Genomic DNA, 27,851 nt, shown 5'->3' on the forward strand with positions numbered 1-27,851 from the left:
CTGTCCCTTTAAGAGAGAGAAAGAACCAAATCAGGAAGTGTGAGAGAGCAGGGCCGGCTGGCTCGGAGCTGAGCAGTGTCCCCTTGCAGGGAGCTGGAGAGGACACTATCTGCCCCCCACCCACGCCCCCCGCCCTCCCAGCTCCAGGGGTGGCGCAAGGCCCCCCCACCCCCACAGCTGGCCCAGCCTCGGGGGTCCCCGGGGGGGGGCCCCGTGGCCACCAGGATGTTATGCGCACAGCCTGTGGATGACAGTGCGTGCTGAAAGCTCAGTGGGTGCCACGCTCTTCCACAAGCCTACAAACCACCACCGCAGCTGAGATGGGGTGAGTGTGCCGAGTCCGCAGGGGCCACTGGACCGGGGCAGCCACAGGGCAGCACTCAGTGGAGTGCAGGGGTGCTGCCACGTAGCCAGAGGCTCTCCCAGCCCCGTGGCGCCTCCCCGGGTCTCTCTGCCGCTTCTGCGGTCCCCCGGCAGTGCCCTGCATGCCCTCTCCGGCGGTCACCTTTGTAAAGGACTGCTTGGAGTCCAGAGCGAGAGGCAGGGAGGGCTGTGGCATGGGGGAGAGCTGCCACCTGCCTCCCCCGATCCCTTTCTGGGCTCTACTTCCCAACACCGGCCGCCCCTGTTCAGCTTCTGCCTCCATACTTTTCTCCTGCTTGGCTCCTGACGCCTGCCCTCACCCAACCTGGGGTCTTTCTCCCTGACCCAAGTCCCAGGAGTGGGGAGGAAAGTCTCCCGGAGCTGCTGGGGAAATGGGCTGGAAACCCCCAGCCCTGTGGGGGAGGGTGACAAACAGGAAAGGGTTAAAGGGCTGGGGCTGGTGGCCTTTGACGGTGGCTGAGAATCACATAGCACGAGGGGTGCCTCTCATCCGCCCTCCTCTTTCCGGTGTAGCTCAGCTCCTGGACTTGCCACAGACAGTAAACATAACAGACGCTCGCCCCGGAGAGTCTCTGGCTGATCCACAGCGGCTCAGAGCACTGGGTAAGTGCGTTTGGCCGCAGTAGTCCCCAGGAGGACGACAGACCAAGTGCAGACAGTGGGTGGGGCAATGGGCGCCCAGGCTCCACCACCCACCCTCATTCATCCAACCAACTCCGAAGGACAGCAGCCTCTCCCTGCACCTGAGGGGGGGGGGGGGGGGGCGAGTGCACACGCAGCCAACCAGATGCACCACCCATCAGCTCCTAGGCACAGCCCTGGCAGGACCAGGAGCAGAGCCCAGGACGCACCGCCCTTCCAGGGCTCTGCCTTTTGCACAACACTGTGCATTCCCTCGGTCTTCAGCTGCACCTTGTCCCGGCACCAGGGCCCATGTTGAGGACCAGGCTTGGGGAGGATTATGAAGGTAGTGAAATCTGCCACCCACCAGCTCCCCAGACTGGACCCCTTGGCCTTGTTTTTCGTGTGCTCTGTCAGGCTTCACATCCCCAGATCTGCTGGCATCATGATTTTTCCTCAGCCTCCCGGGTGAGGGGGTAAGGGATTTACCTGATCAATTCATTCAAGCTGATGAGCTAATATATTGTCTCTCTGTATCTCCGTTGCCTTTGCAAAATGCACATACTAGGTACCTTTTCTGAATCTAGGAACTGGCCACTGAGTCTCTTGAAGTGGCCTCTTGCTCAAGGAATTGCATTTTTTTAAAAGATTATAGAGAGAAGGCTCAAAGAAAGCTAAGGAACTGTAAGATTCCAGGCATGGTGACCCTAGGGTTGAGAACTGATCAGATGTTACAAGAGGAAGGAACCCTGTCCAGACCAGCCTTATTAGAGAGTATTTAAGAGGTAGTGGTCCTTCTCACTTTCCTTCTCCCAGTCATCCCGTTAAGACCAGACCTGAGCCTATTTTTCAGAGAATTTGAGTTTAATTTCTGAGGCTGCACTCCCTGGCCCCAGTTGCTTTAGAGGAACTGGCCTTGAAAGCACAGGACGGGGGCAAAGATGGGGAATGGAGCTGGAGAGGGTTTCAGATGGTCCCCAGGGCTCCTGAGCCCTTGGATTTGCTGGTCTCTCGCCGCCTCCCCACCCCCTTCCCACGCACACATGCGCGCATCCTCACACACACTGCCGGCAGCAGGATGTGTCGTTCCTCTCCAGAGCGGCGCTGACCTGGCCACACTGGCCGCCTGTTAGCTCACAGCAGCAGGAAGTGGTGGGCCCAGGCGAGTGGGTGGAGAAGGGCTCCAGGCTCATGTTGCAATCCTGGAGATTTGTGGTGGTGTGGTTGACGCTGCCTGACCTGGGGCCCTTCCTTCAAGCACTATTTCTGCTTCCTGGGACAATCCCAGGCCTAGATGTCAAAACCCCAGAATTCTCAGTGCCTGGGAGAGGTGACAGAGAAAAAGGTTCGTCTCTGCAGAATGGCCCATCTGGGGAGGTGGTGGGAGAAGATGGGGAGTGAGGACAAGTAGAGTGCCCTGTGGTGGGACAGGCGCAGGCTGAGGGCTGAGGGCTGAGGGCCCCGGGGTGGCGGGGGGGAGGGGGCTGTACTTCTTTTCGGAGAAGTTCCTCTCTGTGCTTCACGTTTCCTCCATTCCCCGCCCCCCACCTCCATTGCCCCCGGAATGGCCACATGGAAGCCTTTGTGGGATGGTCTTGGGCACAGCCACCCAAAAGGCCACCAGTGTCCACCCCAGTTCAGGAATGGAATGCTCGACCCCTGCATGTTCTTTTTCTAGGCAGAAGGCGGCCAGCCAGCCGGGGGCAGGAGATGCAGAGCACTGTCAATTACCTATGGCACACCGACGACCTGCTGGGGCAGGGGGCCACTGCCAGTGTGTACAAGGCCCGAAACAAGGTAGGACATGGCCCTGGCCAGGCCCCCGCATCCGTGAAGTTCTTGGCCCCGTCAGCACCTTGTTGGGCAGCAGGGCAGAGGCCTCTGGACTTTGTCCTGCATGCTCTGGAGCCGGGGGCTTTGGCAAGAGGTGTGGGGAGCTGAAGAGGGCTCCTTAGGGATTAAGAGCTTGCGTCAAGCACATTTTGGGACTGGAGAGAAAGAGAGGAAGACACAAAGCCATCATCCCGGGGAAGTGGCAGCAAATCTAGGAGTAGCAGAGGTGGGAAGTAGGACTTGTTTGGATTTGCCCTGCCTTTGTCGCTGTGCTGTACTGACTGTATGAGACACACGGCACCGTCCTGTCTCAAGAGGTGAAGTCAGACAGAACAGGTTCCAATCCCAGCTCTGCTACTGGCACCAGGGAGTGGTAGCTGCCATTGTGGTTGTTGCCAACAGAAACGGTAATAGTAACAACAGACCATCCCCTGCAGGCTATCTGGTGCGCCAAGCCCTTGTCCCCAACCAGCGCTGGACCTGCTTCAATCCCTCTGGGTTGAGGAAGGAGCTGGGTGGGAGCTGGGAGCCCCCACCCCCAACCAGGCTGCCTTTGCTCATCTCTGGTCTCAGGCAGGTCGGGGGAAGCTACATGGAGGGCTGGGGGGCGGGTGTGCTCCCCTGGGCAGGGGTGGGACTTATGTTACCCGCGCCCCCCATGGCAGAAATCCGGGGAGCTGGTTGCCGTGAAGGTCTTCAACACCGCCAGCTACCTGCGACCCCGCGAGGTGCAGGTGAGGGAGTTTGATGTCCTGCGAAAGCTGAACCACCAGAACATCGTCAAGCTCTTTGCGGTGGAGGAGACGGTGGGTCCAGTGCTTGGTCAGAGGGAGGTGGTCTTGTCCTTGACCCACACAGGCTGGAAAGACTCAGGTCACAGAATCATGGAGACGTGGTCACATGCTTGTCAGCAGGTCAGCCGGAGAGGCAACCTGTAGGGTGGAGTAAGGAATGTGGGGTGGGATGTGCGGGGGAAAGTGAGGGTGGGTGGTAGGGCCTAATCAAAGAGGGCTTCCTGGAAAAGGTAATCTTGGGCTCAGGTGTGTGGGGTCACTGTAAGGCCAAGGAGGGAAGGCCAGGCCAGAAGCTGGGACCTAGAGAAGGGGGGTTTTTGGCTCTAGGCTGAGTCACTCCCTCTTGAGAAAGCTGGTTCCTCACACAGCGATGGAAGGGGACATTTGCCTTCTGCCCCAAGCTTCCCTGTCTCCGTCCCATCCACAGGGGGGCAGCCGGCAGAAGGTGCTGGTGATGGAGTACTGCTCCGGTGGGAGCCTGCTGAGCGTGCTCGAAAGCCCCGAGAACGCCTTCGGGCTGCCGGAGGATGAGTTTCTGGTGGTGCTGCGCTGTGTGGGTGAGCCCCTCCTTGACCCCCCACCGGGAAGTCTCCCCCCTCTTTCCCTCCTCCCCACTCAGACCAGCCCCAGGCCCAGCCCTCAGGGGAAGGCGATGTCCCAGAGGGTCTGGCATTTCTGAAAAAAGTAGCCAAACAGAGAAGACATTCTGTCCCTAAGAGGCTCTCCGTTCACAGACCAGGACAGACTCTGTCCAGGTCCAGGACAGACACTGATGAATGGACAGAATCCAAGTACAGTACAACTTTGGATTGCGAGTGACCTGTTCTGTGAGTGTTCCGCAAGACAAGCAAACATTTCTAATACATTTTAACTTGATATACGAGCGACGTCTTGCAATACGAGTGGCACGGATGCCAGATGTCACATGATCACAACTGAGCCAATGGTTCCTGAAATTTGCTTGGATATACAAATGCTTTGAATTATAAGCATGTTTCCAGAACGAATTATGCTTGCCAACCCCAACGTTTTTACTATATCTGATTCCGGCTAATTAGCAGTCTAAAACTCTAGCCTAAAAACAATTCTTTTTTTTTTTTAACGTTTATTCATTTTTGAGACAGAGGGAGACAGAGCATGAACGGGGGAAGGTCAGAGAGAGAGGGAGACAAAGAATCTGAAACAGGCTTCAGGCTCTGAGCTGTCAGCACGGAGCCTGACGCGGGTTCGAACTCATGGACCACGAGATCATGACCTGAGCGGAAGTCGGATGCCCAACCGACTGAGCCACCCAGGCGCCCCACTAGCCTAAAAACAATTCTTAAAGCAGGTTGTCCACCAGAGTTCATAGCAGTGTTATTCACAACAGCCGTGAGAAGAAAACAACCCACACGTCATGGACAGATGGATGCACAAACAAAATAGGGTATATACACATAATGGGGTACTATTCAGCCTTAAAAAGGAATGAAATTCTGACACATGCTATATGTGGATGAACCTAGAAGACACTGCTAAGTGAAGTAAGTCACAGTCAAATCCATAGGGACAGAAAGTCAAATGGCATGTGGCGGGGGCAGGGGGAGGAATGCAGAGTGATTGTTTAATAGGTAGAGTGTCTATTTGGGACATTGGCAAAGCTGTGGAGATGGACAGTGGTGATGGTCACACAACAGTGTGAATGGACTTAATGCCACGGGGTTTTTACACTTAAAATGATTAAAATGCTAAATTTTATGCTAGGTATATTTTATTACAATTTTTAACTTTTTGAGAGAGGGTGATCAAGGGAGGGCAGAGAGAGAAAGAGAGAGGAGGAGACACAGAATCTGAAGCAGGCTCCAGGCTCTGAGCTGTCAGCACAGAGCCCAACACAGGGCTCGAACCCATGAGTTGTGAGATCATGACCTGAGCCAAAGTCAGACACTTAACCGACTGAGCCACCCAGGCGCCCCTATTACACTTTTTAAAAATAAATCAGACAAGAAGGGGGATGCCATCTTTGGGGAGGCAGAGACACCATCCTTCTTAATTTCTTAGGGAATCCCAGTGGAACCTCAGCACCCGTGTCTTTGGGCTCCCCGCCTTTGCCCTGTGCCCATGTCTGTCCTGCTTTTCCTGTGGCTCTGTCAGCCCATGCGAACTCTCTATCTGGACCCAAGGGCGTCCTTCCCCCCAAAAGAAGCCCCACACACTGAGCTGTTCCTGGCCAGAGAGCTAGCAGCCCTCCCTCCGTCCCCAGTGGCCGGCATGAACCACCTGCGGGAAAACAGCATTGTCCACCGCGACATCAAGCCTGGAAACATCATGCGCCTCATGGGGGAGGAGGGGCAGAGCATCTATAAGCTGACGGACTTCGGGGCCGCCCGGGAGCTGGATGACGATGAGAAGTTTGTCTCTGTCTATGGCACTGAGGAGTACCTGGTGAGTCAGGTGTTGAATAGGGGCTCTGTTCAATCCCCCTGTGTGGGGCAGGGTATCTGTCACCCCTGCACCCCAACCAGAAGGATTTATTCTGTTCTCTAAGATAGAAAAGGTGATGCTGCACCCTGCCTGGGCCTCCCTGCCCAAGTGTCCCTGCCCGGGCCCCTCTGGCCGGGCCCCCCCTGCCCCAGGCCTCCCTTGTGCAATTAGTTCCTTGATGTGATCCTCACCTAGGATGGGGCACTACTGATCACCACTTTCCCCAGGGCAGAGAGTGGGCACATGGAAATGCTCTGGATGGGCTAACTCCACACCAATGTGGGTTGTTTTTTTGGTTTTTTTTTAAGTTTATTTATTTTTTTTCAATATATGAAATTTATTGTCAAATTGGTTTCCATACAACACCCAGTGCTCATCCCAAAAGGTGCCCTCCTCAATACCCATCACCCACCCTCCCCTCCCTCTCACCCCCCATCAACCCTCAGTTTGTTCTCAGTTTTTAAGAGTCTCTTATGCTTTGGCTCTCTCCCACTCTAACCTCTTTTTTTTTTTTCCTTCCCCTTCCCCATGGGTTTCTGTTAAGTTTCTCAGGATCCACATAAGAGTGAACACATATGGTATCTGTCTTTCTCTGTATGGCTTATTTCACTTAGCATCACACTCTCCAGTTCCATCCATGTTGCTACAAAGGGCCATATTTCGTTCTTTCTCATTGCCATGTAGTACTCCATTGTGTATATAAACCACAATTTCTTTATCCATTCATCAGTTGATGGACATTTAGGCTCTTTCCATAATTTGGCTATTGTTGAGAGTGCTGCTATAAACATTGGGGTACAAGTGCCCCTATGCATCAGTACTCCTGTACCCTTGGGTAAATTCCTAGCAGTGCTATTGCTGGGTCATAGGGTAGGTCTATTTTTAATTTTCTGAGGAACCTCCACACTGCTTTCCAGAGTGGCTGCACCAATTTGCATTCCCACCAACAGTGCAAGAGGGTTCCTGTTTCTCCACATCCTCTCCAGCATCTATAGTCTCCTGATTTGTTCATTTTGGTCAGAGACTGGCGTGAGGTGATATCTGAGTGTGGTTTTGATTTGTATTTCCCTGATAAGGAGCGACGTTGAGCATCTTTTCATGTGCCTGTTGGCCATCCAGATGTCTTCTTTAGAGAAGTGTCTATTCATGGTTTCTGCCCATTTCTTCACTGGGTTATTTGTTTTTCGGGTGTGGAGTTTGGTGAGCTCTTTATAGATTTTGGATACGAGCCCTTTGTCTGATATGTCATTTGCAAATATCTTTTCCCATTCCGTTGGTTGCCTTTTAGTTTTGTTGGTTGTTTCCTTTGCTGTGCAGAAGCTTTTTATCTTCATAAGGTCCCAGTAATTCATTTTTGCTTTTAATTCCCTTGCCTTTGGGGATGTGTCGAGTAAGAGATTGCTACGGCTGAGGTCAGAGAGGTCTTTTCCTGCTTTCTCCTCTAGGGTTTTGATGGTTTCCTGTCTCACATTCAGGTCCTTTATCCATTTTGAGTTTATTTTTGTGAATGGTGTAAGAAAGTGGTCTAGTTTCAACCTTCTGCATGTTGCCGTCCAGTTCTCCCAGCACCATTTGTTAAAGAGACTGTCTTTTTTCCATTGGATGTTCTTTCCTGCTTTGTCAAAGATGAGTTGGCCATACGTTTGTGGGTCTAGTTCTGGGGTTTCTATTCTATTCCATTGGTCTATGTGTCTGTTTTTGTGCCAATACCATGCTGTTTTGATGATGACAGCTTTGTAGTAGAGGCTAAAGTCTGGGATTGTGATGCCTCCTGCTTTGGCCTTCTTCTTCAAAATTCCTTTGGCTATTCGGGGCCTTTTGTGGTTGCATATGAATTTTAGGATTGCTTGTTGTAGTTTCGAGAAGAATGCTGGTGCAATTTTGATTGGGATTGCATTGAATGTGTAGATAGCTTTGGGTAGTATTGACATTTTGACAATATTTATTCTTCCAATCCATGAGCAGGGAATATCTTTCCATTTCTTTATATCTTCTTCAATTACCTTCATAAGCTTTCTATAGTTTTCAGCATACAGATCTGTTACATCTTTGGTTAGGTTTATTCCTAGGTATTTTATGCTTTTTGGTGCAATTGTGAATGGGATCAATTTCTTTGTCTTTCTGTTGCTTCATTGTTAGTGTATAAGAATGCAACTGACTTCTGTACATTGATTTTGTATCCTGCAACTTTGCTGAATTCATGTATCAGTTCTAGCAGACTTTTGGTGGAGTCTATCAGATTTTCCATGTATAATATCATGTCATCTGCAAAAAGTGAAAGCTTGACTTCATCTTTGCCAATTTTGATGCCTTTGATTTCCTTTTGTTGTCTGATTGCTGATGCTAGAACTTCCAACACTATGTTAAACAACAGCGGTGAGAGTGGGCATCCCTGTCGTGTTCCTGATCTCAGGGAAAAAGCTCTCAATTTTTCTCCATTGAGGATGATGTTAGCTGTGGGCTTTTCATAAATGGCTTTTATGATGTTTAAGTATGTTCCTTCTATCCCGACTTTCTCAAGCGTTTTTATTAAGAAAGCGTGCTGAATTTTGTCAAAGGCCTTTTCTGCATCGATTGACTGGATCATATGGTTCTTATCTTTTCTTTTATTAATGTGATGTATCATGTTGATTGATTTGCGAATGTTGAACCAGCCCTGCATCCCAGGAATGAATCCCACTTGATCATGGTGAATAATTCTTTTTATATGCTGTTGAATTCGATTTGCTAGTATCTTATTGAGAATTTTTGCATCCATATTCATCAGGGATATTGGCCTGTAGTTCTCTTTTTTTACTGGGTCTCTGATTTAGGAATCAAAGTAATACTGGCTTCATAGAATGAGTCTGGAAGTTTTCCTTCCCTTTCCATTTCTTGGAATAGCTTGAGAAGGATAGGTATTATCTCTGCTTTAAACGTCTGGTAGAACTCCCCTGGGAAGCCATCTAGTCCTGGACTCTTACTTGTTGGGAGATTTTTGATAACCGATTCGATTTCTTCGCTGGTTATGGGTCTGTTCAAGCTTTCTATTTCCTCCTGATTGAGTTTTAGAAGAGTGTGGGTGTTTAGGAATTTGTCCATTTCTTCCAGGTTGTCCAATTTGATTGGCATATAATTTTTCATAGTATTCCTTGATAATTGTTTGTATCTCTGAGGGATTGGTTGTAATAATTCCATTTTCATTCATGATTTTATCTATTTGGGTCATCTCCCTTTTCTTTTTGAGAAGCCTGGCTAGAGGTTTGTCAATTTTGTTTATTTTTTCAAAAAAACAACTCTTGGTTTCATTGGTCTTATTTATTTATTTTGAGAGAGAGAATCCCAAGCAGGCTCCGGTGTCAGTGCAGAGCCCGATATAGGCCTTGAACTCATGAACTGTGAGATCATAACCTGAGCCGAAACCAAGAATTGGATGCTTAACTAACTGAGTCACCCAGGTGCCCCCATACCCATTTTTGAAATGACAAAGGAGATGGTTCTGATAGTTCTGTTTTCACCAAAGGTGGTGGAAGGAGGTCTGATGGATGGGGGCTCCAGCCCTTGCCCACCCACGTCTCCGTGGCTGCCCTCTCGTTCTCCCTTTCGCAGCACCCTGACATGTATGAACGGGCAGTGCTTCGCAAGCCCCAGCAGAAGACATTTGGGGTGACCGTGGATCTCTGGAGCATTGGGGTAACCCTGTACCACGCAGCCACCGGCAGCCTGCCCTTCGTCCCCTTCGGTGGACCACGGCGCAACAAGGAGATGATGTACGGTGGGCCACGGACAGGGAATGAGAAGGGACGGGCCCTGGACCTTCCTCCATGGGTCCCTGCTGTATCTCCTACTCCACCTCTCACTCTGTGGTCCTCCTCTGGGCCACCCCCACCCAGGCTCCTTTCCGATCCTCTGTTACCAGCCAATGAAACAGGAAGCTGAGCCCGCCCTGACTGATGGGAGATGATCACGGTCCCTCAGCCCAGTGCTTCCCTTTAGCCTCCCTCCACGAGTGGCTCCCCCATCTCAGCAGAGGCTCCAAAGCTTGTGGAACCTGCCAGGGGCAAAGGTGGGGCAAGGACCCAGGCCCTGATCCCTTGTGGGAGGCCTTCCCAGGTTTCCTGCCGGCTGCTCCAGAAGTAGCTTCAGTCGGTGGCTGCTCCCACTGAGGGCACTGCTCAGAGCAGAAGAGGTTTAAGGTAGATTCGTGGGAAGGTCGAAACACCCACCCTCAGCTCAGGGGTCCAGCTGTGTGGAACCTGGATTAGGTTAGGGCAAGGGGAAGGAGATGGACAGGCGGGGGCTGTCAGGGAAGGCGGGACTTTGAAGGGAGGGGAGGGTCTGTGAAGTGGAGCACAGCGAGGACAGAGGTGCCGAGGCCGGCCAGATCGGGGGATGTGCAGTAAGGGGGTGGAGGAAGTGGACAGTGGAAAGGGGCCGAGAGCCTGACTGGGAATCTTGTTGGCTGAGGGCCAGGACTCTCAAATTCCGTTTCCAAGCTAATTCGGAGTGGCTGACTGATGGGAACCAACGCTCCGAGCCCTCCACGCTGAGTTTGCCATCCCGTGAAGTGTGATGGGCCAGGAGCCCCGCTGACCTGGTCCTGCCTCGCCCCAGGTACCGGATCACCACGGAGAAGCCGGCCGGGGCCATCGCAGGCACTCAGAGGCGGGAGAACGGGCCCCTGGAGTGGAGTTACACCCTCCCCATCACCTGCCGGCTGTCCATGTGAGTGGGGCCCTGCAGGAGGGGCAGACAGACTGGAGTCTGGGCTGGTGTCACCTACCCCTGCTGAGAGTCCCGCCCTACCTCGGAGGCCCCTGGCATGCAGTCAGCTGGGGCATAGGACTTTCCATTTCCACCTCACTGTTCCCATCCTCATGCCGGAATGGGTTCTTCCAGCTCTTCCTCCCCATCCCACCCTGCTCCACCGCCTTGGTCCTAGCTCTTGGGGACATTCTCAGGGAATGCCCTATTACCTACTCCAAGAGGACAAGTCTGGGACCTGGGCCCTCCTGACCGTCTGCATGTCCTGGGGCACAGGGGGCTGCAGAGCCAGCTGGTGCCCATCCTGGCCAACATCCTGGAGGTGGAGCAGGCCAAGTGCTGGGGCTTCGACCAGTTCTTTGCGGAGACCAGTGACATCCTGCAGCGAGTTGTTGTCCATGTCTTCTCCCTGTCTCAGGCGGTCCTGCACCACGTCTACATCCATGCCCACAACACGTGAGTAAGCAACGGAGGCCCGAGAACCTTCTCTACCCAAGCAGAAGGGTGTATCCCAGGCGGCATTGTGTGGGCTATTTAGATAGGAGAGCTTCTGGGTCCAATCCTAGTTTGGAAAATACTAGTTCCACAAAGTTAAAGTAAAACGGTTCTTCCTTGCTGTTAGACTCCACAGATTCAGCAATCTCTACGATGGTAATGTGCATTAGAAATCTGAGGGGTACCTGTGTGCATGTGTGCATGCGTGTGTGCGTGTGTTGGCAATGTGTTTTCCAAAAGTACCGCTCATTGAACCCTTTATTTCTGGAGCATTTTATAGGACTAGGTGAATTTTACTGGGAGGGTTACGGGAAAGGGGTGTAAAGGTAGAGGCTGGGTATTGGAGCTCCTGTGTTCTGTTCCCACTGTCTCCATCCACCCTAAGACATGAGCTCCAACCTTTGTCTCTCCACCCTCGATAAGAGAGGAAGTCACCCGGTCCCTCCCTTTGAAAAGCTGACCTTCTCCATGGGTAAGGACTTAGCTGGGGTTTGGGTCCCCTGGACCCCTACCCTGACTACTGACACCTCCTACCCTCCCCCTTTCCCCCTAACTCCCTTGTGTGTTTAGGGTAGCCATCTTTCTGGAAGCCGTGTACAAGCAGACCAGTGTGGCCCCCCAGCATCAGGAGTACCTCTTTGAGGGTCACGTCTGTGTCCTTGAGCCCAGCCTCTCAGCGCAACACATCGCCCACACGACAGCAAGCAGCCCCCTGACCCTATTCAGCATGGCCAGCGAGACCCCCAAGGGGCTGGCCTTCAGGGACCGTGAGTAGGGCCACTCAGGCTGGCTCTTCTTTGCTACGAGGGGCAAGGGTTTACGATCCAAGGTATCGATTAATGTTTCTGTGGGTGTTTCCTTGCACCCAAAGGGTGCAGAAGGGATATTTGGCCTCTAATTCTACACCATGTGACTAAAATGCCATGTGACTCAGGCAGGTGGCTTGACCTCCCTCCCTGGGCTTCGCAGTGGCCACGGAGCTGTGAAAGAAACTTCGGTCGAAACGGGGGGATCTGGATTTAATATGTTTCCACAATCTCTGCAATCGGTGGGAAGGCCTCAGATAGTTTGGGTTGGAGGAAGCAGGAGTCCAAGGTGATGGAGAGAAGAAAAGGTGGTCAGGGGCCCAGAGCTTTGTCTTCCAAGTTCTAGAAAAAGTATCATTCCTTCTCATTTGAATGATGCTGGTCTCATCCTCCTCAGGGTCTCCAATGCTGGAAAGGAGAATTAACCTTGAGACTCCTGGGCATGAGGGTGGTTTTAGCCCATCTTCTGGCTGTTTCTGGGACCTTGGATGTAAGGCTGCAGTTCTCCAAAGAGGACATAAGGGGGCAGTGAGAGACTGCACTTGTAAAGGAGCACATAAAGTGCATTTATTCAGGGTTGGTGAGGGGGGCTCTGTGTGAGGTGGGAAGCTAGAGATGGAAGAGGGGGTGGGGGTGGATGTGCGTGGTGAATGAGGAAAGAGGAACTTAGGATTCGTCCAGAGCCCCTCAGACAGGGCCTTTGTCTGCAGCCGCTCAGGACATCCCCAAGTTCTTCCCCAAAGTGGATCTGCAGGCGGATTACAGCACTGCCAAGGTGAGAGGCAGCCCGGGGGGCAGGGAGGGGTGGCGCAGGGGGTCGAGTGGGAAACCTACCGCTGCCTCCTGTGTGTTTCAGAGCGTGTTGGGCGCTGGCTACCAGGCCCTGTGGCTGGCGCGGGCCCTGCTGGCCGGGCAGGAACTAATGCTTCGGGGGCTGTACTGGTTCGTGTAAGTACCCCGAGGGTGGACGGGGAGGGCAAACCGGGCGAGCCTCATGGTCCGGGGGCCATTCCTGCGTGTGCCGTGCCCTCGGTCCCCGGGGAGAGCAGAGCTCTGACTCAGCACCCCTCGGCAGGGAGATGCTCCAGGCCACATGCAGGCGGACGCTGGAGGTCACGCGGATGGCCCTCCTGTTCCTCAGCAGCAGCCTGGGCACTGAGAGGTGGGTGTCCTACCCAGGGCAGGGTGGGCTGCTGCAGGTGTGAGCCTGGCTCGGACCCCTCAGCCCTTCTCTGTCTGCCTGCTCTTCACCCCCAATATTTCCAACAACGCCCCTCGCCTCCCCACACCCAGAGCTCTTGCCCTCCCTGCCATCCAGGCGTGCAGGGGGCACTCCTGCCCTGTTCCTCATCCCCCACCCTGCTAGGTGACTGTGCATGCCTCCCCTGCCACCCAGACACTGCGGGGGGGGGGGGGGGGGGAAGGGCCCATGGGGGCACTTCTTCAGCAGGTCCCAAGCCCCAGAGCAGCACGGCATCCCCCTGGACCTGACAGAGCTGGGATCGGGTGGTCTCATCCTCCACATTCTTCCTACTGTCTCTGTCCTCACCTTCTTCATCTCCCCCGGCCCTGCCTTGGGGCCCCATGCCCACTGCTCCTCGGACTTGGGCTAATTAGGGGTGATGGGCCAGATGTGAGGAGACTGGGAAGAAGGGGAGGAGGGAACCAAGCTGAAGAGTCTGGAGATGAGAAGCAGGAGGACTCCATTGGCCGGAGCACTTCCGAGCCATGGGCACAGCCCCCCGAATCTTGGAAGGCATGGGGGCTATGGTACAGTTGAGAGAAGGGGGCTCTGCAGGCCAGGAAAGCCTTCCCCACCAGAAGGAAACACGTAATGACCAAGGAGCAAAAACTGCGTGAACGTGCCTGATATCCCCACCCCTCACACCCCCTGGCCCTTATCCTCAGGAAGGTCCCGGGAGTTTCCCAGCAGTGGGTTGAGTCACTGCTCCCTTGCTTGGCAGCAGCAATGCTGATGATGGGGCAGATAGGGTGGTAGTGGTGCGGGAGGAGGCAGAGGAGAGTCTCCAGATGTCAGGAACAGAGTCCCTGGCCTGACTGGTAGAGATAAGGGGCTGCAGGGGCACCAGCACTGCTCCTCAAAGCTCTGTCCAGAGCACAGAAAGGGGGTCCAGGGATAGATGTGGCCCCACGCACAGAGGGGTCCACATTCCCCTGCAGGAGGTAGCTCTTCCCAGGTGATAGGATGGTTGGGTAAAGAAAGACTAGATATGGGGAAAGGCAATCGTGGAGGTCTTCCTGGAAGAGGTAAAGCTTTTAAGGCCAGAGTGAAAGAGAATACCTTGAGTTGGGAGGTCCTGTGCAGGGACAGAAAAGGGGGTTGTGATTGAAGAGACTGGGGAAAGGATGCTGGTGATGTTTGTTGAAGCCATAGTCAAAATGGGAAAAAAATGGAAAATATCCCAGAGTGAAGGTAGAGCAGGGTGGAGGAGTGGAAAGGAGAGGAGAGAATGCATGGAGGTCCTAGAAGGTCCAGTTGGCCGATTGGACCCCAATAAAATGGCCATTGGAGGTCTATTGTAGGTTCTTGAACAGGAAAGAAGTGTGTAGAGAAAGTATTTATGGTATTTGTCTGCCCACTTGCCCTGGACTGTGAGGACTGTGGAGAAGGGACAGCCCAGCCCTGGGCCTGGAGTCCCGGGTCTGCTGGCTGCTGTTTTTCCCATTCTGGCTGCAAGGGCCCTTGGAGGCCTGGTATGTCTAGAGAAGTCAGGCTCAGGAGTGCTTGCTTCATCTCTCAACCTCCCACCAAGGAGGAGTACAGACAGCGGGAAGATCACTGAGCAGAGAGTCAGAGGGCCAGTCCACGCTCTTCACTAGGGACCTCAGGCCACTGTTATCTCTCCCCACCTGAGCCACTATTACCCCTTTTTCAAAATGAGAGAACTGGATGATCTCTGAGGCCTCCTGCCTCTGACGCTTTGTGATCCCATTCTTTTTTGAACATCCTTCGACCTGTCGGTTCTGGAGTCTGGGGTACTTTAACAAGCACCAGGCATAAAGTGGCTGCCATTGCCCATCCTGGTTGCTCACCTCTCCCACAGCACACTCCTCCTGCCTCGGGCTCCCCAGGACGGGCTTTCAAAGCCAGGCTCCTTTGGCAGAGTGTCATTGCCTGTGTCCCGAAGCTCTCTGGTCATCTTTGGCAGCCGCTGCCATGCCGTGGCCCCGTCCAGGCAGCCAGGACTTGCTCCGGGAGCCCCAGTGCTTCCCCCACGCCCACCACCAAAAATGTGTGTCCATGCTCTCTAGCCAAGAGCTCTAGCTCTGAGGTCCTGTTTGATGCCCACGAACACTCTACTGGGCAGCAGGAAGGAGATTTATCTCCCCATTACGTGCATGAAGAACCTGAGTCTTGGAGAGCTGCAGTGACTGAGCCCAGATCATGCAAGACAGGCAAGGTGGCACCTACGAGTAGCACTCACACCCGTCTGCCCTCCTTGCCCAGCTGGACAGGTCGGCCTCCTCCTCTTCTGCCAGCAATTATTCCACACCCTGAAATCCATTTGTACATTCACTAATTCATTCAACAACCACATATTGAGGAACCATTGTGTGCTGAGCACTTTGCCCGCACTGGAGATACAATGGTGAACAAAGTGGACGGCACCCCTACCCTCATGAGGCTTCCGCGTCATTCCTAATTCTCTCCCCTCTGCTTTCCATACCCCCGCCATTCCCAAGCCAAAGCACAGGATTCTTTTCCCCTGAGCATTATCGTGATCGAAATAGTATATGCTAATTGTAGAAAGTTGGAGAATACAGATAAGCAAGCATGAAATAAAAGTGCTATGTCCTATCACCCAGGGCTAGGCTGTCACACATGAGTAGTGCACGTCCTTCTAGGTAGTTTTCTACTCTATGTGTTTAAAATATATATATTCACCAACATGAGATTTTATAGTACTTGCTCTTCTAGAACCTGCTTTTCTCAGCTAATGAACTCTCCAACCCCATGCCAATACGTTTTCATCTCATCTAAAGCCATCTATAATCAACGTTCCCTAAGTAGCCCCTGCTTTACTTTTCTAGCTGGTTTTGTCCAAACCAGGATCCAATCCAAGACCACACTTTGTGTTTAGTTGTTATGCTCCTTAAATCTATTTTCATCAAGACAGACTGCCTCTCCCCTCCCCCTTCATGACACCAGCATGTTGGAGGGACAACACCCATTGTCCCACTTTCTGGACTTGCCTAGTGCTTCCTCACGATACCCTTTGGTTTTTTCCCTCTTTCCCAGCATTTTATATAAACTGAGAGTTCTGAAGCCTGGATGGACTCAAGTGGAACATTTTTTTGCCGAAATACGTCCTAGTGACACTGAGCACACTTCATATCTTCCCCTCGTTGGGTGGGGACAGGCTAATTCCTCTATTGTGCGGTCACATTTTCCCTGTGAAAGAACCAATGTGCTGTTACTTTGGCAGAACACAAGTGTCCGTGCCTTAATCATGAATCATTTGTTTTAACACCATCCCCAAACAAATAAGTTCACTGGGGGCAACACGATGCTAATAATACAAGGTCCTGGAATACTGTTGGCTAGTATTCTATGCAATCTAGCTTCCCCTTATTAGTAAGCTATCGGTTATCATGAAATACAGTATCTACTGGGAAGAAAATTCAGTTTTTCCTTTAGTTGTAAATATTCCTAGTAAGGAGTTCATTAACAGTCGCCTTGCTTCATGGACTCTGAATTTTCATAGATTCACGTTGTTTCCATCCACCTCAATTTTGATTCTTTGCAGTGCTCAGCAATGGTACGACTTTGGTGAGTAGGGGCCTCTTGAAGTCGGTTCCTCTGATCTGAACACAGAACTCCCCAGATACCCCAGAAGCCAGCAAGGCTGCCCCAAAGATGTCATACTCAGCATGCGGTCGCGGAGCTCTGCCTCCCAATCCCCCAGACATGTCCTTTCTCTGTCCTTCCCTGGAGGTTCAGCAGTGTGGCTGGGATGCCTGAAATGCAGGAACTGAAGAGAGTCACAGAGCTGAGGTCCAAGCTGCGGGCTGTGAGTGAGGCCGGGGGGTGGGTGGACTGTCAAGCGCAGAGTTTGGGGGGAAGTCAGGCTGCCACCAGCACCCCAGGCTGAGGACCCTCTGGGGGTCTGCCCTTTGTTTTCTTGTCCTCCAGTTGGCTGAGGCCCTCTCCAGATATGCCCACGATATCACAGAGACCCAGATGAGCCTAAACAACCTGAGCTCTGAGCTGATGAAGAACCGGGATCAGGTACATGCGGACAGAAGGTCTGTGGGATTTTCCTTTCTGGTTGGGTGGGGGTGGGGGTAGGGGTGCACAGCTCAGAAGGTCCAGTAGCCTTTTTAGGAATCAATCCGCTTTCTCCCTTATCTCAGCAAGGGTGCTGGGGCATGGGGTAGTGGTGTGGGATCCAAGAATGTGCAAGACCGTCCCCTGAGACTGGCCAGAAGTAGAAAAGGATCTGGGGTCCCGCACCCCTCTGGGAGTTCAGAGAGCAAATTAGAAATCCTCGCAGGTGCACCGGGTGTAAATAAAAGAATAATTTTGTTCCATTTCTATTGTGAACCCTTGCTCTGCTCATTCCCTGGGTTGGCGCTCCTATTTGTAGCGTCTCATTTAATCCTCAAAATAACAATACCACTAGCACGCTGCTTTGGTAGACGCGGAAGCTCACTCAGGGAGGTTAATGTGCCCTGGGTCACAGCCGGTCAATGACACGTGACGGTGGTGGCATTTCAGCTCAGGGTTGCCTACCTCCAGACCCATGGTCTTGGCCTACACCAGGGACTTACAGCCTCTACAGCCTCATTCTGTCTTTCAACAAACGTGAAAATGCCCCCCACCCCCACCCGCAGCCTGGTGCATGTGGCTCCGCCCTGATCAGTCACTCAGTGCCTACACGGATCGGTAACCCAGGCCCTCAATTCCAAAATCAAAGAGTTCTGAAAGTAGTAGGGTTTGTTTTGTTTGGGTTTGGTTTGTTTTGGTTGCCAAACCTGACCTCAGCTGGCATGAGTCTCTTTTATCCCACCTACACTGAGCATTCTTACAGTTCTCTGAACTTGGGGTGTATCTCACAAGGGATGCTGAGCCAGGCCTCACTCGGGCCCTTCCACAATACAGCCTATGTAACTGAATTACCTCTCTAAAATCAGAAGACCATATCTAGCCCGAGTCTTTTGGCTAAAAACTGGTGGTGAGGTCTTGTTCACCCCAGGTTCTCCAAAGGGCAGGTGACCCACAGAGCCCTGGGAACCCGCTTGGGCCCTGCCCAGAGTCCAGCTCCAGAAATAGCTGAGATGGGGTCACTGGGAGGGACTTCAGGAAGGAAGTGGAGCTAAACAGGCCTGAGGGTGAGGAAGAGCACCTCTCCCCCCACAACACACACACACACACACACACACACACACACACACACACTAATGTCTCAAACAAAGTGTTTGTATCCAGCCTGAAAGGGGGAAGGAAGAAACAATAATGACCTTAAGCCCTTGGAGGTGAAGGTCCTTGGGAGGTCATCTCCCTCATTCCCCTGCCTCCAGGCAAGACTGAGGACCCTTGGATTCATTCTCGTTTTAGACAGGGATTGTTGATTCATTATTTAAGCACCTTCTGTGTGCCAGGCGTTGAATATACCAAGAGGGCAATGTTTCTATTCTTCCCAGGCGACCAGAAGAGAGATTTCTGCTCCTCTCCCATCTACCCCAGGCACTGCCAGGCTCTCAGGCTCTCAGGGTCCTTCCTGGATTCTGTTCTCAAGCCTTCTAGTATAGCAAAGGCCATTCCGTGGCCTGTCCCCCTTGGCTTTTTGTCTATCTTCTGTCTTACTCAATACCTTGTGTGTGTATGTGCGTGCGTGCGTGTGTGTGTGTGTGTGTGTGTGTGAGAGAGAGAGAGAGAGAGAGAGAGAGAGAAAGAAGGAATAAGCATGGGAATGAGAGATGGCTGGCCGTCCCCAAGGCACTTCAAACAAGCTTAGGGACAGGAAAGTCACTCTCATTTCCAGACTAGCCCCCAAAACTGTGGCAATGAGGCTCCTTCCTCAGGCAGGCAGCTCCTCCGCTACCCCAGCCCCCCGCCCCCACCGGCCATGCCAACTGCTCCCTTACCCTTTCCTCTGTGCTGTTGGATTCTCCCATTGCCTGGTCCCTGTCTCCTGCCCACAGCATCCAGCAGATTCAGTGCTGTTTGGACAAGATGAACCTCATCTACAAACAGTTCAAGAAATCCAGAATGAGGCCAGGTGAGCCAAGGGGAGAGTGAACTCTTCCCTGCTCTCTCTCTTCTCTCCCATCTCTCCCTTCTTCCTTCCTTCCTTCTTTCCTTCCTTCCTTCCTTCCTTCCTTCCTTCCCTCTGCTTATCCGGCTCTCTCTCAATACAGCACCGGTGTTGCCACTGGAGGCCCCTATGTGGATGGTGCATGTGAGGCCAGCCGGGGTGCAGCTGGTCTAGGCCGTGTCCCTCTGTGAACTGAGGGATGTGAAGCCTGTACCTATTGCCATGTAAGAGGCTTAGATGGCATGGGTGGGGAACTCAGCTGGCTGGAGCCTGGCTGCTATGGGAGAGGTGGCCTTTGAAAGAGACCCCTCACTTCTGCAGGGCACTTTACAGTTTAAGGAATGTTTCCCTACCTGCTGTGTCTTTGGCTCATTAAAACAGCCAGGGTTCCCAGATAAGGGAGGATCTGAAGAAATGTCATGTAGTCACTGGGCCAACTACTTAGCCTGTGTTATCTACTCATCTGCACAAAGACCCTCTGGGTGGGGGCAGCTCATTTATAGGCTCAGGGATGGGCAGCTGCTTGCCTAAGGTGACTGCCATCATGGGACAGGGTAAGATGGAACCTAGGGGAGGGTTGTGGACCTGGGGGCCTGGGAGACCTCAGTTGACTCTTGGGGTTAGGGGACTAACACACCAGGAGCCAACCCTCTCCCTCTCCACCCATGTAGCAAGCGTCTCCCGATGTGTGAAGGCTTTGGTCTTGAGTGTCAAGTTCTCCTCCATCCCTAGAATTATCTAAAAAGCACTGACCCATAGAAATGTGATGCCAGTAACACGCCTAACTTTGAGTTCTCTATGTGCCAGAATTTAAAAAGTAAAAACAAACAGGTGAAATTTTCATGATATGTTTTATTTAATCCAATGTGTCCAAATTGTCATTTCAGCATGTAATCAACATAAGCCAAATTACTAAAAAGATATTTTACTTTTTTTTTTTTTTTGGCACGTGCTAAGTCCTCACAATCCTGGTGTCTTTGACACTCACAGCACATCTCTGTTCAGAAGCTAATTTTTTGGCAGGTGAGCTGTCGTCTCACCAAAGCCATAGAGCTGTGTTCCATGGGAAAACAATATTTTACACTGCTCCAGCTTTAAGTTGTTGATTTATTGAATTAGTTACATTAAAATAAAATTCAGTTCCTCGGTCATACTAGCCACTTGGCAGGTGCTCAGTAACCACCTGTGTCTCGTGGCTGCCGACTCAGACATACAGATCCGGATGATCTTGTCTCCGTGGGAGCCTCAGTCCTGCCTCTGGGTCTGGCTGTGGAGGGGGTAGGGGAGCAGCACAGGAGATGGGGAAACTGAGACTCTCCTGTTCCTGACGCCCAGCTGGCCTCCTTGCTGTGATTTCAGGAGAACCTCGGAGGCTTTTCTGCCTTCGTCACTGGGATTCCATCATCCTAGCATCACTACCCGTCTGAGCACCTCGCTAGGCACCATTACTCTCCCCTAGTTATAGGTGAGGAAACCAAGACCCTGGGAGACTAAATAGCCCAAGCAATCCAGGTCTGGACACTTCTAACCACCCGCTTTACAACCTCAAAGAGTTTTGTTTCCATGGGTCTGCAAGAGTCCTTTATGAAAATTAAAAATGAAAGGAAGAATAACTCTTGACTGCTACCCCCTGGAGTGTTGAAAGTGGCCATTCCGAAATACGCTTCCTTGTTTTCTCTCTCTCCTCACACCCGTCCTGGTGTTACAGACGATGGATGAGGAAGCCCACTCTATAAGATGAGGTCACTTGCCCATCACCTCCTGCTACCAGGAGGCTGGGCTGGGGCGTGGAGCTGGGACTTCATGAGTGCTCAGAGAGCTGAGAGCAGGGCCCAGGACAAAGATCCCAGTGAAGGGGTTCTGCCATTAGGGAACCGGGAGGGGGCAGCAAGGCAAAACTCCCGCGTCAGGTCACCCCCAGGAGGCCCATTCCCTCAAAGCCCAGGAGGGGGCAGCATCTCCCTAGCACGATGAGCATTGGCAGGAGGTGGCCAAGGCGGCGAAAAACAGCTCTTCTGGCAAAAGTGGCTGGTCCAAGAAGGGGGCAGGTAGAGAATGAAGGCGAGGTACAGGGTGGTGGCCCGGCTTATCCAGCCCCTTGCTGCAGAGCCCAGCTGGCTCTGCCTGCAGCTCGAATGGTCAGGAATGGGGCCCACAGACTGCAGGCATCAGCCACTCCAGAGCGGTCTTGGATGACCTTGGAGGAGGAGCTGGGGCTGACCACATGTCCTTCAAGGTCCTCATCCACCACATCCCGCCTGAAAGTATCCCCAAGTATCATCTCTCCACCCCCAGCCCCAGGAGCCTTACAGCAATTTCTCTGCAGCTTCATGCCTGCCCCTCCCCGCACCCCCCCCCCCCCCACACCCTTTCCTGGCTGTTTGTTTCACTCCTGACCTTTCTGGGTCCACTGAGCTCTTGAAGGCCCAGGCTGAGCTGCCTTCATCTTTGTAGTTGTCCCCAGACCCTTGCGGCATTCTGTTTCGTTGACTAATTAAACAGGCGACACCATTCCTGTCTGTTTCCCTCAGGCCTCGGCTACAACGAGGAGCAGATTCACAAGCTGGATAAGTGAGTGGCCCGTGCCCCTGGCAGGTGGGTGAGCGGGAGGGTGGGTGTCGCCGGGAGCGATACTCTGTCCCTGACCGGATGGGGTGGAGGGCTCTGATCCGGGCCGTAGCTTAGGCAGAAGAAAAGCGGGTAACTGTATGTGGGGGCAGGTTATCTGGGGTCAGGGGAGGGAGATCGTGTAGCTGACTCAGAGGGAGGTTTCCCTGAAGCAGTCTTGATGTAACTGGGTTTATTTCTAGTATGAACAAGACTGTTTGGAATATTTCCATTCCTAGTTGCCCTCACTGACTCCCCGCTTACCGCTTCCGGCTTCTGACCTCTGCCGGAGCGTTCCCTCGCACTGCTCTCCGCTCCTCTGTATGCTGGACTCTCCTCTTGCAGGAGACCCTCCCTGACTTCAGTGGTTATTTGTAGACTTACTCCCCCAGCTCTACACCCGTCCCTAACCCTCACACACACACACACACACACACGGTCTCTCAGTCTCTCCGGAACCATCTCGTCTCCCCTGTGAGGACTGAGCCTGTGAGCATGTGTGTTCTCTGAGGCCCCCTTGTCCTTCCCCCACATCTCTCTGTTGCTGGGTCGTGTGTTCCAGCCACTCCGATCTCCACAGTTCGTGTGTGCAAGCATCATTTCCTGCTTGTTGGGACAGCCAGCCCTGCCGTGGGCCTTGAGGCGGTGGACACTGAGGGATGCTGCCCTTGTGACGGGTGGCTCTCGTTGCTTATCTCTGTGCCTGGGGGTCTCTCTGTCTTTTCAGGGTGAATTTCGGTCATTTAGCCAAAAGGCTCCTGCAGGTATTCCAGGAGAAGTGCGTGCAGAAGTACCAGACGTCTCTAGTCACGCACGGCAAGTGGATGAGGTAACAGTCGGACCCTCCCCACTGAGCTGAGCTCGTGGACCCCCAGGGCCCTTCTGAGCCTGGCCCTTCAGGCTTGCAGAGCCCTAACTGAGGGGAGGTGGGAGCAAAGGCACAAAGACCAGAACGTGAGGGTTTTTTTTGTGCACCTGGGTGATTTCCGTACGTTAGCTTATTGAATCCCACAACATCTACCCTATGCAGTACACACGCTCACCCCACTTCACAGATGAGGAAACTGAGGCTCAGGGCACAGGTCTCATTCTCAATACCACACAGCTAGTAAGTAGCAAAGACTAGTCTGTGGGTATGACTACCTGGAAACTCTGGCTTCTTTCCATGTTTCCAGGTGGTTGTGTTGGGAAGCCCCCTCTCTGGGGAGAAGTGGGATGTGGCCCTTGAATAGAACCCTCTCAGATGGCCCCCTGTAGGAGTTCTGGGTTTTCCCTTCTCGGATGAGGCCCTCCCTCCTTCCCCTGCCTGTGGGAATACTGGCCCCTCCTGAGAAGAGAGGGCAGGTTCCCAGGCCCGTATGACCTGTGGGCTTGTTATGGGGCTGACACCCATCCTCACATTAGAACACAGCTCCTCCTCCACCCCCACCCCCCACCCCACCCCACCCCAAATTCTGATTTAATTGGTCTGAGGTCAGGCTTGCAAGTCAGCACTTTAAAAGCGCCTCCAGGTAATTGTAATGTGTAGGCAGGGGTGAGAATCAACCACTGGTTTATCTGTCCTTGGGTTGGTTTCCTTCTTGTGCAGTGGGGAAAATGGTCCTGCCCATTCCCTCCACTTAGAGAAAAAGAGAATTCGTAAAAGAGTCCTGACCTTGATTTGCTCTGGAAATGGGGCCTTTCCCATAGCAAGTGCCCTGGGGTGGGCTTCCTCTGTCTGTCTGGAGCCTGACCTGGCCCCGAGCTCGTCCTCACTGGCATGTGTGGTGGGCGCAGCCACATGTGGTTGTGCATTCCCGCCGTGGTTCTGTTCGGACCCTCAACAGTCTCAGTCAGAAGTGCCCTCCGTGAGAGGTGAGGGCGCACCTGGCAAGAGGCAGTGAGGGGGGCAGATGCCAGGACCCATCATCTCCATCCTCCGCTGTCTGGAAAGCCTCTCCCCGTGTCTGCGTGGTGACCCGAAGGGCGGCTGGATGGGCCCCTGTCAGAACGAGCAAACCCAGCTCTGATTTCTTACCTGCTGTCTCCAGGGAGGTGCACGAGACCAGGATCCACTTGCGTATGGTCAGCTGTTCTGTGGCTGCCTTTAACACAGAAGCCCAGGGAGCCCAGGAGAGCCTCAGCAAGGTGCGAGATCTTCAGGGGGCACCGGGGCTGCCTAGAGGAAGCCAGGTCAATCCGGCACCCTGGGGCCACGGGGCCATTCCCCTGCCTTTGGGCAGGGCTGCCTTCAACCAAGCCCAAGCACTTTGTGGGGTTGGAGGTCTCTAACATACAAATGTGCCCTGAGGCGGGGACAGAGGGAAGGGAAGGCACTTCCTGGTGATCTGAGACTGAAGGTCACTGCACAGACAGCTTCCAGAACTCTGGGACATCTTCCTCGGGCCCCGTGGAGCCAGGAAGTGTCCAGGCTACTCCTGAGAGAGGCCACGTGAACTCTCTGTGGTCTTTTAGTCTGCTCTCTGGGAAGAGACCCCCACACAGGCAGCTCTGGGAAGGCTGCTTCTCTGGTCCCCAGCCCGTGGCACCTGTAGCCAGCCTCATCCCTTCAGAGGCTGGCTGGGCTGCCCTGCCCCTTCTCTGGAGCTCCTGACTTGGGCTGGGCCATGGCGTTGTGGGCTGGACCCAGAGGAGAACTGGACAGTCTGGACCGTTAAATCCAAGCACAGTCGAGGGAGGGTGGCTGTGTCAGCCGTGCTCCCAGGGTGGGAAGCAGGAGCTTGTGGGAAAGGCTTGGGCATTCTGGGTGCCCCAGGGATGCAGGCTGGGAGCCATTTTGTCACCCTTTTCTTACCCTTCCTCACATCTCCCTTACAAAGAAACACACCTGCTGGCCCCCCCTCCTGACTAAAGTGTGGCTTTCCCTTCAGATCCTTGACCAGTTATCTCACCAGCTCCTTCAGGACAGAACAATGGGGGCTCAGGTCTCAGCACCCCCCACAGCTCCCCACCCCAGCCCTGCACTGACAGACCTGGTTCTGCAGTAAGTGCTGGAGAGAAGAGGGGAAGTGTGTGTGGAAGGGAATAGCGGGGCAGGGGGAGGGTGCAGAGGTGAGAGCCCGAGGGGTTCTGCCTCAGGCCTGGGAGGCAGGAATCAAGAGAGTCTGGGTGGCGGGCTTCCTGGGGAAGGGGTCAGGCGGGCAGCTGGGCCTCAGCCACAGCCGCCTCTCTGGCCTCTGCCTTGGACAGCATGCAGGAGCTCTGCGAGGAGGTGAAGCTGCTGGCCTTCGACCTTCAGGACAACAACCGCATCATTGAAGGGTAAGGAGCTCCCACTGTGTGTGGGGACGGGCGGCTCCTCAAGCCACCCTTGGGTCCTTGTGCCTGCCCATGCAGGTTTGATGACAGGTGTCCCTTTTCCAGTCACGTCGGAGCTTTGGCCTTGTCCTTAGGTGGGTCGCCATCTTTGTGAGGTGTAGGCTTTCACTAGAGTCTTGAGGACGTGAGCCTCAATCAAGTCAGACAGGGGGACTCGGAAGCACGTGGGTTTGTGGCCACATCCTGCTCCCTGAGAATGTGGACTCTGCCTGATGCCTGCCCCAGACCGAGCCCTTCAGCCTCCGCAACCATCCATAGAGCCCTGCTGTCCATGTCCCACACCAGGAAACCGCAGCACAGAACGTGGGTTAACTGCCCGAGGCCTTTCTCCGGCCCTGTCGGGCTCCGTCTTTGTGCACATGTTCCCAGGGCTGCCAGGCTGCGGGCCCAGCCTCAGAGACTCTGGATCACCTCCTGTTAGGGTCCCCTCCCCAGGGTGGGGGGCAAGGTGAACCACAGGGGGTGCAGCAGGGCTCAGACTTTTGGATTTTTTGCACCAGTGACATTCACAAAAGAGAGCTGGGGAATAACAGACTGACCAACTTCTCACATATCCAAGTAAGCACATTTGAAAGGGAAAAAGCCCTGCCATCTAGTAGTCCTGCTTGTATAAAGCACATTTTTAATACCAAGGAGAAAGGGGGACCTAATCTCGGCATCGAGGATGGTCCTTGCCCTGAAGGTCAGAGTGCCTGTTTATATACATACACACTTGTGCATGTGCGCGCACACCCCACACCCTTCCCATCAGCCTAGTCTGTCGCTTCCCCACGGGACAACTGGGGCGCAGCGGAAAGAATCTGCAGAAATTCCAACAGGACCTGACTCCTGACTGCTCTGTACAAAGTGCATGAACCTGGGAGATTTGTCCTGCTTTCAGCTTCGGTTCCCTCCCCTGTGAAATAGGAATGAATGGTGCCCCTCCCTGGTGGTGGCCTAAGCAGGATGAGAGACACCATGTGCTGGGGAGGAGGGGCACAGAGGAAAGGGCTCACTAAATGGCAAGTGTTGGGAGCTGGGGAGCCAGGAGCAGAGCTTGCGGCTTTCCGGCTTTCCCGACTTTCAGGGTCCTTGGGCTGAGGAGGGAGCTCCTCCCTGACCCATCCCAGCGAGGGGAGAATCCATCCTCTTAAACCCCTGCAAGGGGGGGGGGGGGGGCGGAATTCTTTCCCAAGCGGCCCTCGTGGGCAGGAAGTTCCAATTTTAGTGCTGACATAAATTTTTCTTGCTGTGATATGGAGTTTATTTACAGATAACTCAAAACTTTAGTGAATTTTCACTTCCTTATTCAGAGCTGTAGCCAAAGAGCCTACAGAAACAACTTGAATTCCTCTCCCCACCTCAGCTGCTCCTGACCTTTGGCCACACTGGATTCACCAGGGGAGCTTTGAAGAGAGTGGCTCCCAGGTCTTGCCTCCAGAGACTCTGGTGCCGCAGGAGGCTGGGGATTTTATAAACTCCCCAGGGGATTCTAAAGTGTAGTCAGGGATGAGGACCAGAGTTGGGGGTCAAAGACACGACGAGGGGACAGCTCAGGATAAAATGGCTGGGTGTTCCTGAAAGTTGAGTGTGTTGGGTCCCCGGTTACGGGCTGCAGGCTTCTCTGCCTAGGTGGGGGAAGCTAACTGGTAGCTTTCCTTACAGGTTAAGTAGGCCCCCGTCGGCCCCTGACTCCTGAGGTCCGAGCTCCATGGGGTGCACGACATCCTGAAGCATTAGAATCATTCAAAGCCCGCTCTCCTGCCTGCAGTGCAGGACCTAACACAGGATGATGTCTGGTCCCATCTCATCAGCCTACCTCTCTCCCGGCCAACAGCTGGGAGATGTCACCAGCATTACTTTCCACTGCCTCTCTGCCGGAAGCAGCACAGTAGGACCTGGGGTGCCAGGCCATCTCCGACAGGCCCCACTGCCTGGGCTGAACTTTGTGTCTCTCTCACACAGGCTCAGGTACGGCTCCTCCGTCTCCCGGGCCTGTGTGGCTAAAGCTGGCAGGCCGCCTTGGGGGAGAAGAGACTCAGATCACTCCCATCGATCTGCCCACCCACCTCTTCTGGTTTACGGGGCTTCACTTCTCAGGGAACAGAAGAGGAGGCCTCCAGGGGTTCCCCTAGGATGCTAGGTCAAGCGACCTAATTTCAGTCTTCCTTCCTCTTAAGGGGTTTCCCAGGGAACATACAACCCTCCCCTCTCCTACGATTTCTGGGGCTCCCCACCCTCAGACCCAGGCATTCCAGAGCCTGATTTTGCCTCTACTCTTGGTCTGGCAGAGCCTGGCAGGGTTGAGAGAATGGGTGGTCAAGGCCAGGTGCTAGGTCCCCGGGGACCCTTGCCCTCCTCATTCTGCCCGAGGCACTGCCGGGCTCTGGGAGACGCAGCCAGCCACTGTCAACAGTGAGCACAGGCCCGTAAGCCCAGTGCCCAAAGGAGATAAGAGGCCTGCACCTTGAAGAAGTGGAATAAATGTGGCGTGGCCTTCTTTTTCTCTACTTCTGAGTGGCTCTCGC

General features: G+C 53.5%; 1 protein-coding gene across 8 annotated transcripts; it reads left to right on the forward strand.

The window, feature by feature from the left end:
- On the forward strand, positions 1-27,833 carry IKBKE (inhibitor of nuclear factor kappa B kinase subunit epsilon). Of its 8 annotated transcripts, none has more exons than XM_047840643.1 (22): positions 14-325; positions 898-987; positions 2,684-2,802; positions 3,504-3,752; positions 4,060-4,189; positions 5,875-6,056; positions 9,684-9,844; positions 10,689-10,799; positions 11,115-11,294; positions 11,904-12,100; positions 12,850-12,914; positions 12,996-13,087; positions 13,215-13,301; positions 17,103-17,172; positions 17,295-17,407; positions 19,307-19,383; positions 21,951-21,990; positions 22,754-22,855; positions 24,057-24,153; positions 24,897-25,009; positions 25,216-25,287; positions 26,989-27,833. In XM_047840643.1, exons 3-22 carry the CDS (start codon positions 2,716-2,718, stop codon positions 27,020-27,022), a joined length of 2,259 nt encoding a protein of 752 aa, XP_047696599.1. In that variant the 5' UTR covers positions 14-325; positions 898-987; positions 2,684-2,715; the 3' UTR covers positions 27,023-27,833. The 8 variants fall into 8 exon arrangements, 7 of the variants coding, with proteins under 7 accessions (XP_047696602.1, XP_047696599.1, XP_047696596.1 ...); XM_047840640.1 differs by having other exon boundaries at positions 2,688-2,802; positions 17,097-17,172; XM_047840639.1 differs by having other exon boundaries at positions 15-325; positions 17,097-17,172.
- Positions 27,834-27,851: the final 18 nt, after the last annotated feature.

Source organism: Prionailurus viverrinus, chromosome F1 (genome assembly GCF_022837055.1).
Source record: "Prionailurus viverrinus isolate Anna chromosome F1, UM_Priviv_1.0, whole genome shotgun sequence".
Taxonomy (NCBI): domain Eukaryota; kingdom Metazoa; phylum Chordata; class Mammalia; order Carnivora; family Felidae; genus Prionailurus; species Prionailurus viverrinus.

Bases quoted from the DNA above. Each gene is read 5' to 3' on its own strand.
- IKBKE (XM_047840640.1), top strand. From the start codon at position 2,716: ATGCAGAGCACTGTCAATTACCTATGGCACACCGACGACCTGCTGGGG. The intron at 4,190-5,874 runs GTGAGCCCCTCC...CTCCGTCCCCAG, and splicing joins GGTGGTGCTGCGCTGTGTGG to TGGCCGGCATGAACCACCTG. The intron at 17,173-17,294 runs GTGAGTGAGGCC...CTTGTCCTCCAG, and splicing joins TGAGGTCCAAGCTGCGGGCT to TTGGCTGAGGCCCTCTCCAG.